The 12654-nt window shown below is 33.9% G+C and overlaps 1 protein-coding gene across 1 annotated transcript in view; it reads right to left on the bottom strand.

The window, feature by feature from the left end:
* Positions 1-6264: 6264 nt before the first annotated feature.
* The window catches only part of LOC108372222 (uncharacterized), a gene marked incomplete at its 3' end in the record, with an annotated part of 13184 nt that continues 6794 nt past the window's right edge, over positions 6265-12654 (bottom strand). Inside the window, exons 2-3 of the mRNA XM_017627867.1 lie at positions 9809-10350; positions 6265-6419 (exon numbers count right to left, since the gene is read on the bottom strand). Coding sequence (XP_017483356.1) covers positions 6265-6419; positions 9809-10350 — 697 coding nt within the window. The remainder of the gene's footprint in view (positions 6420-9808; positions 10351-12654) is intronic.

Here is a 12654-nt window from a genome sequence, read left to right as displayed (position 1 = left end):
AAATTTAGCTCGCTACGGTTCTTAAGGAGAACAACATAAGCTGCTTTTCTAAGCAAAAACTAAAACTTAAAAACTGTTTTTTTTTTAAATTTATTAAATAAAACATAAAACTCCAAAAATTACTTTAATTTTCAATGCAAAAAATAAAATTCAGTAAATAATCATAAAAAATGTATTTGTTTAATAAAAGTTATATAGCGATTATCCCTGCAAGAAATTCAAATCATCACTTGGGGTGTCTGCAATATTAGTGAAATCTCGTATTCCCGAATCAGTCTGTACATAGCATGATAATAGACGGCAAACTGTTGCTGGTTATACACACTTTCTCAACAAGCAACTCTTGGCTTTTTGCCTCTGAAATCGTTTCACTTTTTGACGCTTTTGATGTGTTAATGAGTTACTTTCTAAAAAAAAATTAGTGTAAAGTGCGTTATCTTAAATTAGCATTGTTATGCATTCCAGTAAAAAAAACGCAATGTTTCAAGGATACTTTTAAAAACAGTCCAAGTAAACTAATCATTTTCTTCTTTGGAACGTGAGACATCCTAATGTATCCTCTATCTGTTGAAGCACATAAAAATACATACTTATGTACATACATACATATACGTTGTGCGGGAAACAGTTACGTATTTCACTTATGTGCATTGAGTTGTCCAACACCTGCAGGACGCAACTGCAAACTGTATTAAATTGAAAAAAAAGGAAAAAAATAATAATAATAACATCTGAATCCCCACGCAGTGCATCAAAGTTGAATTCACTCGTATGCGCAGTTACAACTAAGTGATTGCTAAGTGAAGTGACATACATACATATGCAGTATATAGAATAGGGGAACAACTATAAAAGTGTTGACATACTTTCAAATGACATACAGATACCCGTGTTTACATACATACAGACATATGTATATGTAGTATATAACAATATATCGGTAATATGAAACCGTCTGCAAATTACGGTCTTTACGGTACTACATAAAAATGTACATTCTAGTTAAACATTGCTTAATAAGGTAGTCAAACACAATTTTATATCCTCATACATAGCTACCTACATACCGACATACATATATACACACACAAAGTATAATAATCCTTGCTTATTTAAGTAAGTATGTAAATGAGTTTGAATAAGTGGTTATTCCTTGAAAGAGCAGCCTTCGCCCACAATGCATTTAAATACACACCAATATCTTAAGCAAATGGGTCAATCCATGTCAAATCGACTAATGGTCGGAATCGGTCATTTCTTGATTTGGTTTAATTACGGTCAGAACTTTTAGCGTGTAGCAAGGATCTGCCGAATGAAAAAAAAAAACAAATTTTTTTGAAAGTTACTGCAAAATTCTAAACTTCACAATTTCTGGGAATTTGAAAGTTTATTTTGAGGTGCTAAAAAACTATTGTAGTTATCAAAAATGGTAATATTTATAAAGAAAAAATATGTAAAAAATACAAAAATAAAAAAGTGTACAGAATTTCGAAATTAAAAAAATCTAATAACAAATAATAAAGAAACTTCGCAATTTCCCGGATTTTGCTAGTTTGTTTTTTGAATATCTTAAAAAATTCTTTAGAAGTGGTACTTGGACCTATAGAAAAAAATACGCAGAGATTCCCTGCAAACAAATGCACCCAAAAATTTTTTCGTAGTATAATACACATAAGCGAAAAGTGTACGATTTCTGGTAATAATTGAAGTCATGATGAAAAATAAATTCTTTTTAGAATTGTGAATTTCAGAAAAACGTAAAATCGAACACCTAATAAAATTTTTGGCAAATTTTTTTTTATACAACACCTCCAACTGACCTTAAAAGATTGTGAAATTTTCAAGGCGTTTTTAAGATATGATTTTTAGAATTTTGAAATTTTTTTCTTGCTAAATAACTCTAAATACATTTTTTTTTCAAAGTTTAAAAATTCATATCATAAAAAAAACAATTTAAAAATTTCAGGGTTTTTTAAAATCAATCGAGAGCATTACACAAAATTGAGTCACAAATTTATGTAAGTTTTTGCTTAAACGTAAAAAAATTCACAGAAGTTTGAAATTGAAAATATGTAAAAAAATAAAAAAAAAAACATTTATTCGAAAGTTCAAAATCTTACAATTTCCCGGAGTTTCGGATTTCATATTTGAATATCTCAAAACCTATTATAGTTAAAATAATGGTCCTAGTCTCGTTTTAGAGATAACATTTGGGGCTACAGCAAAAATATATTAAAAAAAATCGATAAATAAAAATGTCTTCGAATTTTTAAATTAAAAAATCGTACAAACAAATACCTAACAAAATTTTTGACTATTTTTTTTTTATACAAGATCTCCACCTCATCCTAAAAGATTCTGAAATGTTATAAGTGTTTTTAATATATGATTTTGCGAATTTTGAAAAATTTTGTTTGCTAACTTTAAATAATAATTAATTTCATTTAAATTTATTTCTGATTCATAGTTTGCAATATTTTTTTTTTCAAAGTCTAAAAATTCATATCTTAAAAAAAATACCTACAAATTTCAGGAGTTTTTAAATCCGTCGAGAGTATTACATAAAATTCAGCCACAAATTTATATAAGTTTGTGCTTAAAAATAAAACGATTACAGAATTTTAAAAGTTAAAAATTTCACGATTTCCCGGATTGCATTTAAAATATTTTTATTTAATTTAAATTTATTTTTGATTTAGCGTTTGCAATATTTTTTTTAAGTTTAAAAATTCTTATCTTAAAAATTACCTTAAAAATTTCAGGTTTTTTTTTTTAAATCAGGCGAANTCACGATTTCCCGGATTGCATTTAAAATATTTTTATTTAATTTAAATTTATTTTTGATTTAGCGTTTGCAATATTTTTTTTAAGTTTAAAAATTCTTATCTTAAAAATTACCTTAAAAATTTCAGGTTTTTTTTTTTAAATCAGGCGAAAGTATTACATAAAATTTGACATAAAGTTCGTGCTTAACAATAAAAAATAACAGGTTTTTGAAACTGAAAAAAATGAATAGAAAATAATGTTTTTTTTCGAAAGATGTTTTGAATATCTCAAAACCTTTTATATGTAATTACAAAAATGGTTCTGGTCAAGGTTTCAGAGGTGATATTTGTGGCTATAGAGTACAGAGTAAAGTACCTATATTAAAAAAAAAAATTCGAAAGATAAAAAAGTTTTAGAATTTTGAAATTAAAAAAATCGTAAAAACAAACACTTAATCAAACTTTTTGCATTCTTTTTTATTTGAGTACATTTTGTTTTTTAAAATACGCTTTTTTGAACTTTGAAAAATTAAAGTTGTGTAAAACATTTTTTATTTAATTTAAATTTATATTTAATTTGGAGTTAAAAAAATAAAAAAAAATTAGCTTTTCCTTTGGCAGAAGTTCGTCGATTGATATCGATTGACCCATACGTATGTTTGTAGATAGTTAAACATGCATACAAACATATGTACATATGTACACATTTATGCATACTCGCCATTGCAGCAATTCAATTAATTTAATTTCAGTGAAAGCATTAAGTACATATATACTTAGTACGATAGCTGAATTTGGTCGGTTGGTGTAATAATAGAAATGGAAAAGTACACTTTCTATCACATTTGTGTGGGAAGTATATGGACATATGTATGTGTATACCTTATGTATGTATGTGCATATTTATGCTGCAATTCCCATAAGTAAATACATACGGTACTTGTAAATGTAATCCAGTGCATGTGTAAGAATAGCCTCCCTCAGGTGTTGTTTACCCGCATGTTTTACTTGCTGAGAGGAAAAGTAAATACTCGTGTCATAAGAATGATGAAATAATCGTGGCTGTAACTTGGTGCTAGCTTGAAAACTAAGTAACATAAGCTTCGGAGTTAAGAGCATAAGGTTTATAATTTCAGAAAATTACGTAATGAAAAATCACTGTATGGAGAAGATCCATTCATGGCTTGGGATTATTATAACATTTCTTCAACGGAGCGTTTAATTTCAAATCTGTGCACTACGATGAACGGCTGGAGTACTTTTTAATTTAATTTTTAGTTTAGGTTTTAATTTCTCACAATTAGCTCGCTTCGAAAAGGTTGCAAGCAAGAAGATACTTGGTGTAAACACCGAAAGAAGTGAGCTATGTGAACGAAAAGGAAAATAATAGGTGTTGGCCACTCTCTGATGAATGACGGTCAAAAAATTTTAACACATGCGTGGACTTCTGCAACGGGAGCCGTCATTCTGCGACAAGAAAAAAGGCCAGAAAATTTTACCAGTCAGTTCGGGGACTTATGGAAGGTTTCAAGACCAGAGCGAACTCCTGCAAGAACAATCACGGCGACCTGATGTTGGAGAAGATATTAAGAGGCATAGACTAAAACCGCTCACTTAAATTTTATTAAAAGAGCGTACATTTGTGCTTTCTCTCTGCTGCCTTCGTGAATTTAAGGAGAGCAGCAAAGCGCCTGGGCCTGGGCAACAAAACGAAGTATCTCCTGTCCTGTTACAAGCCCAAGTCAGAAAAAACATGCCACATGAACGCCAAAGATTTTATACCTATTAGCCTATCATCTTTCCAGCTACCAGGCTGGAGAGACACTCACGATGGACACACCCCAATCTTAAAGAACTTAGATATACGAGACGGATTACAGTGCATCAAGTCATAACTTCACAAAGAGGCATAGAATCTCCATTCCCGACAGAGAATTTCGGTTAGGAGGGGCTCCTGAAGAAAAGGGATCACTCAACTTCTATAATAAAACTATTGAAATAAATATTAATACGCCACAACATGTGGTTGGTGTTGTTGTATTCTTGCCACCTTGCATAAATTCGCCTTGAGTGCTTCTTTGGACAGTGTCGGCCTCTCTCGTCGTACAAAAATACACACCATAAGTCACTTAGATGGCCGGTGCTGGTATGTATACGCGTATGACGCGGAGGCATCGACAATGAAAACATCCGATGAGGCGACGTTTGGTATATTCGTGAGTGAATAAAAAATTCTTCAGCCATCAGAATGGAAAATTTGCAAAGCGTATTTCACTTAAAGCTGGTAAGCATAGTGCGCATTTCATTTGATTACCATTCGTAGTTGTGTATGTATGTACATTAGGGTGCATCACTCCCCATAAAATAAAAATTGATACTCTATTATAAATAAGATAAGTAAAATAAAAAAAATAAAAAAAAGTAAAATATTTCGAAAAAATCCCCAAAAGATAGAAGGGCTTAAGTTGAAAAGTTCAGCATAAAATATTTAAAAAGTTTACAACCGAAATCAAAATAATCAGATTTTTGGAGGTACTTTCCGTGAGCCTAGCTCACGTCAATCTTAATACTTTTGCGGCAGTCTAAGAATATAATAAATTTTATAATTCCAGTGGAAATACCGCAACTTTTTTTGGTGAGGCATTCTAATGTATGTATGTATAACAATTAGGATGGGCCAAAACAACATGGGGAGGGCCGGGAGAGGTAAGTTTAAAACGTTTAGCTCTTACAGAATACAAAAAATACGGGTACTCTGTTTTCTGTGAAGTTTTCACTTATTTTATATGGGAAAACATTTATTCGTAGAAAACGTATAGAATTCTTGAAACTCAATATTTTTCGATCGGAAAACTCTGTTTCTCTTCATGCGACTGCCAGTAACAATATCCAATTGTTTATTTAACCATTTTTTGATATAAACTAATTTTTACAAGTCCCAAAAAAATACCAAAAATGCAATGGGGTGACTCACTAAATATCGTTGGTATTAAAAATAGTAAAATCAACAATCTATTATTATCATTCTAAGTGTCCAGAATAAAAACAGAGCTTTCCGATCGAAAAATATTGATTTACAATACCATTTCTACCATTTCTACGAAAAGTTGTTTTGTCGCCATGGAAAACTTCATGGGCTTTGAGGTGGTTCCAAATATTAAAAAAAGAATGGTTGTTTCTTTTTTCCATTTAGAAAAATCGTAGGGGTGAGAGCTTAACATTTTCATTTTTTTTTTACCACCCTAATGCACATACATACGCACTTACATTCATATCTCCTTAAATAAGAACCTGCAACCGCAGGCCATTTCCTTTGATGTTTATTTTTCATTTCCCAATTTTTATGCTTCACTATTTACACTTTCACTAAATAAATACACACATATGTACATATGTAAATACATATATGTATTCGAATGATCAGAAATATATCCACACATGCATACGTACATATGTATGTACATATGTATATACAAATGTACGATTATTAATTTACTACCTGCAGAGTTCAAAAAGCACTTGATAAGGAGTTTCAAAATTGTGTGCGTGTGTGTGCGTGTGTGTGTTGTTGCTCACCTGAAAACGTTTATCCGACGTATACGTCGCCGTGGCCACAGTCAGTATATGCAAATCACGTTTACGTATCCACGAGACCTGTTGATGGCCATCACATCAGAGGGCGCAGACAATTGGTGGGCAAGCAGGCAATAAGATCCCAAAAGCAGCATTCCAACGAAAGTGGCCAAATGGGCAATGCCAGCAGGCACGAAGGTAGGGATGAAGAACGGCACCAAGAAAGAAAAAAGAAAAGTTTGTTTGTTTTTTTTTTTTTTGGTGAAAAAAGTGTTAAAAATTGACAAAAGAGGTAATGCGATGAAATGTTGAGTGTAAAAGTACGAATTTTCGGTTCAGAAGAAAAATGTGGAGCGTGAAAAGAAATATTTTATGCTGAAAAGCAGAAGCAAATATATGTACATAAATTTGTATGTATAAGGTAATAAGGAAAAAATTAAACGAGCAAAGTGGCAACCACAACGTAACGGAAGTGGCAAACGGAAATTGATTAATGAGCCTCGATCAAAGTGAGAAATGATTGCGAAGGTTAAGAGGAAATTAAATAAAACTACCACCACCATTGATGTGGCATTAAAATGCACAACACCAACCAAGCAGGCAGTCATTCGTAAATACGAACACTTTGCGCCCACTTGCCCACGGCCGCTGAAGTGTAGCAGATAGCTTGCTAGGTAGGTAGGTAGGTCATACTGCAGTTAAGTGTCGTTCGGATTTTTTTTTTTAATTTTTTATGCCCTTGTTCGTTTTTTGTTTTTAGTTTTATTTTTATTTTTTTTTGAGATGGCAGAGATAGTAAAATTGAAAAACCACAAATGGCCAGTTAAGCGCAAGTGGAGCGGTTACCCTTTTTTTTGCGGCATTTTATTTTGTGGGCGTCCTAAACAAACAAACAGCGGATGGTGAAAGAAAATTGCTGCCACTTAGTTTTGATAACGGCGTGAGTTGTAGAAAAGTACATACTTAAATATATGTAAGTACATAAGAGTGCTATTATTCGAGCTATGTTAAACCTTTTTCTTAGTCTCGAAATTAAAATTCTTTTGTTTTGAAATTTAAGCTGAATTTATCGTACAAATATTTTCCAACACGCCGAAAGGGTCAGATTTAATTCTTTCATTTAACAACATTAGCTATTGACAATTCACATATTTATGTACTTGTATTTGCTAAGCGCATTGCCATTTTAGTGAGTGCCAGACAAAAGGGGTTGAGGAAGATTGTAGTTTGAAATTATTGTGAAGAGTGTTGCCACCTATTTGAAAAGTGGATTTTAATTAAATTATTCACAAGTTATATGAAATATTAAAACAAACAAGTTTTAATGAATACTTTGTTTGAACATTTAAAATATCTTATAAGTGTTTGAAGAGAGTTGCCAGCTGATAAAATATTAAATTCAATTCAAATGAACTTTTACAATATGGCTATCAATCGAAATGGTTTCAAAAAAACGTTATTTCTAAATGACATTTAAGAGGTTTGCCAACTGTTTAAAAATTAAATTCAACTTGAATTAAAGAAATAAGGTAATTGAAATATGTATCACAATATGGGTGTCAGACGAAAAAGTTTTACGACGCTTGTAGTTTAAAAGTATTTTTTGAAAAGTGTTTCCACCTCTTTGAAAAGTCAAATTTAATTAAATTATTCAAAAGTTATATGATGTCTAATAAGCTATTACAATATGAGTATCAATATAAAAAATTTTCAATGGCCCCATTTCTTAATTGTAGGCATGAGGGTTGCCAACGTTTTAAAAAGCGAAGTGGGTGAAGGCAAACCATCACAAGAATAATTTTTTCCGGTCCTGGCCCATTGTGCGGCGGCCCAATACCCCAGCTCAGAAAAGCTCTCTATTTAAAATGTGGGCGAATAAGTTTAGAAGGGCAATGCACTTCCACTCAGAGACTTATCGCTCATTGTGAGTACCCTAGTTACCAGTAGTTACTTTACAATTTTAAACAGTCATCTGCCATTATTAAACCTATTATCGGAATATGTAGACGGAGAAGGGATACTTGAAGGTTAGGTTAGGTTATAGTGGTCGCCCCAGACAAGGGCCGAGTCCTCGAGAGCTCTTCATGGTTACCATTATTATTCAGGCAAGGCTGGTCAGTTTGAAGTGATGGTTCCATCTCACCATCCTCTTGGCAGCTGTATGCATAAAAAACTCCACTGACAGCCACTAGTCCATCCCAGACCAGAGCCATCTGGCAATTGCAAATGTCCTAGTATTAGCCCAACGCTTGCTGAGCTTACATGAGGCCCAACCGTTCAAGAGTGAACCGCAGGAGGACAGAAGCGTCTCCAGCTGCTCCACACCGCAATATGACGATTCAAAGGTGCCTTTGCTTGTCATCATCCTGATCATCAGCCACGCGATTTACCACAATGTCACAATGTGGTCGGGCGACAAAATGAGCCTGATTAGGAAGTACTCCGAAGCCATTGATAGAGAAGTCCGACATTTCCTCCTGAAAGACACTGCAGAAGTCCAGAAGCATAAAGACAGTTTTGATGGAGAGTCCTGGCAAAAGAGATCGCCACCAATCCTGCCTCTAAGTTTGGATGAATCCACGATAAAGCTCCCTTCTCCTACTACTGACCCGAACTCAGTACTCTCTTGAGGTAATGTGGCGAAAAAAACTACTGCGAAACATTTCGGAGGAGCAGTATATGGTCCGTCCATTCAGGGTCTCCAGCACTGCAGGGGGTCCAGCTTTTGAGGCAGTTAACCACCCGGTTTCCGTAAGCCTAATATCAATTCGAGCTATGAAAATTCTCAACTGCAGGTGCGGTTCTTAATGCGCTACCCTACTCCGCCACGATAGTTCTGTCGCGAAGTATGCCGGGCCCCGAGCATGCCTAAGTATGTATAAAAAGGTATTTGAGTTGACTGTGCTCTACAAAAATTATGCTGCGTAAACGTTTGCCCGAGTTTTATGTGAAAACCGGAGCAGGGCGCACTGACTGAAATGCCGACTGATTGCATCTTACGAAAGAGCGCTTGTACTGAAACGAAATGTGACTAGTTTAAAGTTTGCTAAACATCCGGTCATGAAAATAAGCATGCTTTTGAATGATTCATTGCTAATGTTTCCTCAGCAGCATAGNTTATGTTATGTTATGCCAAGTACTAAGCTAAACTCCCCTCCACTTAACCCATTCTAACTAATGTTATTTTAGCTCATTCAACTTACATAAACTATCCTTAATTTTATCGGTTGAATTTCAACCGCTGGGCGAACACTAGTATTTTTAATTAGCCGATATTGCCACATAACTTTTTTTGTACCTTTACATTTTTTTACGCTTCACTTTCATCTTCTTATGCTTCCTTCCTTACACATACCACCGATTTTTGCTTGTCTTCTTTTCAAACTTCCACGTAAAATTGTTCACACCTATTAAACACTCGTACCCCCACAATGTCCACCACCCACCCCACTTAAATATCATTCACTCACCGATTTATCATCCAATCGCTCCACGCGACATTTAATTGCGGCTTCCGCTTGACCGGTACGTGCCGTTATATTACGCGGCAATCCAAAGTCAAAGATTGGCAGCTGATTCACATCGCCCATTGGCACACCCGCCATAGCTGCCACCCGTATAGATGAAAGACTTTTCAAGGTGTTTGTGTTGGCACCGTCAAGGATGCCATCATTACCGCTGCTACTCGTGCTGCCATTCAATACCACAATGTCCATCATTCGTACAGGCGTTGTTGGGGGGGCTGGTGTGAGGGGCGTGAATGTAGCCGTCGACAGCTGTTGCGAGTGGCGATGATTGTAATTATGCGCCGAAGCAGAAGTAAAAGTACTAATGTCGCTGCTGCTGCTGCCACTACTACTGTTGTGAAAGGTGTTGATGTTGTTGTTGTTGTGAAAGTGCTTCTGCAGCATTTGTTGTGACAGCAATGGCATGGAATTTTGTGGCACAGACGGTGCTGCCGTCACGGAGGCAATCGTCGCCGTCAGGGTCGTTATCAGGAGGCAACGCAGCACTGCAAAGAGTGAAAAGAATTGTGAAAACGAGATAAGTGGACGACAATGTTCAAGTGCAAATGCGCTTAAGTTAACATTAATTTACGAGAAAATTGTATATATATATAAAGATATTTTTACAGCCGTAACGCGTTGTGCGCTAATTTAATTTGTACACGCAGTTGAAGCTACCGCGTCAAAGTGGAAGTTATTACTCGTACTTAGTTTAATTGCATTTATTTATTTTTATCTTTTTTTTGTAGTTTTTATCGGGATGGTATCATATTTTATGGTTATTCTATTTAGTTTGAACTTTATTGCTTTTACATAAGCTGCAAGAAAATTAAATTCGACTAGTAATGTTTCGAAACGACAAATTAAATTTGATCTTAATTCGATAACAGGAGGAGTGCTTATAATAAAAAGTAATCTAAGCTCACTACACTATAAATACATACATATTTATTTATAGTAACGACTATAATGTTCGCTTCTGCAACACACAGAATTAATACTAGCCGAGCTAAATGTGTAAGTATGGTTGGCAATGAGCAGAGCCTTCTTGACTAACTAGCATTCTGTATGTCAATCGGCCGTTTAGTAGCTGGGCCTTTTGTGTCGTTACTCCCTACAAAAATTCGTATTGCCTCATACATAAAAAATAAAATTGATTTAAAGAGCTTTATAAAGTGAGAGTTTAAGACAGACTAGGAGTGGCAGTTACTGCCGAAATTCGTCCGTTTTTCTTGTTCTGCAAGACCCTGAAAGAGTTTTTCTAACTTAGCAGTCCGTATAACTTATAAGGTATAAAATTAGTTACCCGAAAATCTCCTACTTTGGCACGAAAACGCAACCTAAGTTGTTTACACCTATGAAGAAGAGATCCAGAATAATAATTATTTTATGGTGGAGTATGAAAAACGTCATCCAAATTTTCGTAAGAATTATAAAAGCCTTTTGGTAATAATTATGTGTGAGAAAATTTTTTTAAGTCATCGATAACTATTATCAGCGAGATAAATATTTCTAAGTCTTCAAAGACTTTTATTTCAATGAATTTCAAAAACACTAGAATCTGATAACTCAACAAAAGTCGATAGCTCGACTGATTTCAATAACTGTGCGTTCCAAGGGCTCGACAAATTTCGTTAGGTCAAAAATTTATACATTTCGATATAAATCGATAACTCGATAAACTTCGGATGTCTCTATAAATTTCGTTAACTCGGTTATTTTTTTAGCTCCATATATTTCGAAAGCAATCGACACATTTCGATACCTCGCCAGATTGTGGTAATATGAAAAAAATTTGAGAAGCAGTAAAAACTAGATAAGATTTTTGCAAAGGAGTCAAAAGAAGTAAGTTTTACCAAGTCAAATGGTCAAATTTGAGCTGAAAAATATATTAAAATAAATGCATTTCAAGTTTTTCCTAAATATAACAGACATAAGTAATAAATACCACGGCCTTTATTTGTAAGCTCACGTACATTTGTCTCCTCCCGGAGCCGCTAAAGTACTTAAATACTATTGAAATTTTTCACTTAATACCTGTAAATTAAGTAGTCTTATTTTTCGTATTTAAAAGCACAAAAGTAACAGCTTGATAAAATCATTGAAATTTATTACACCAAAGTGAAGGTAAAAATTAAAATAAATGCTTTAGTGACCATTAAAATAAACTTAAGTTCTAAATAACGTGAACAAAACAAAATAGTATCTATACATAAACGAGTATCAACTCGAGTATACTCGTTCTGGTTGATGCTTATAAAAAAGGAATTGCAATTAAATTTTAATGACAGAGACACACTGCCACACTTAAGTAGATTTGCACAGACACACACACACACACACACACCATATATTCACGTTTTATGCAGACTTACAGCCACAATGTCCTTATTTCTCTATACTGGCAGTCAACTAGTCAGTTTCAACAATAAAAATGCTATTCACTGGATTTTCAACAAACTGACTTGCTGCCACACTGACAGCATTTGCATTTATTTGGATTTGTGTGGGAAGTGTTTTTTTTTTGTTTTGTTTTGCACAAAAACTGTTGCAAAATGTGTGCATTCAAAATATTTAAATAGATACATATGTAAAGATACACACAAATATACATACATACATACATATGTACTATGCGAGTACTTAGAAAGGACACAGAATTATGTAAATAAAATACATTGAAACAAAAGTTAACAGCTGAGTGTACATAGATACACACTAGGGCGGGTCGATTAGTATGGGTCCAAAAAAATTAACAAAGGCACATCGCGGTTATGATTATTTGGGTCATTTCAAGCATTTTTGCCCAA

Source organism: Rhagoletis zephyria, unplaced genomic scaffold (assembly GCF_001687245.7).
Source record: "Rhagoletis zephyria isolate East Lansing unplaced genomic scaffold, Rhagoletis_zephyria_1.1 Rzeph_scaffold_05555, whole genome shotgun sequence".
Classification (NCBI taxonomy): domain Eukaryota; kingdom Metazoa; phylum Arthropoda; class Insecta; order Diptera; family Tephritidae; genus Rhagoletis; species Rhagoletis zephyria.
Note: the sequence above shows the minus strand (reverse complement) of the source record. Positions and strands in the feature narration are given on the sequence as shown.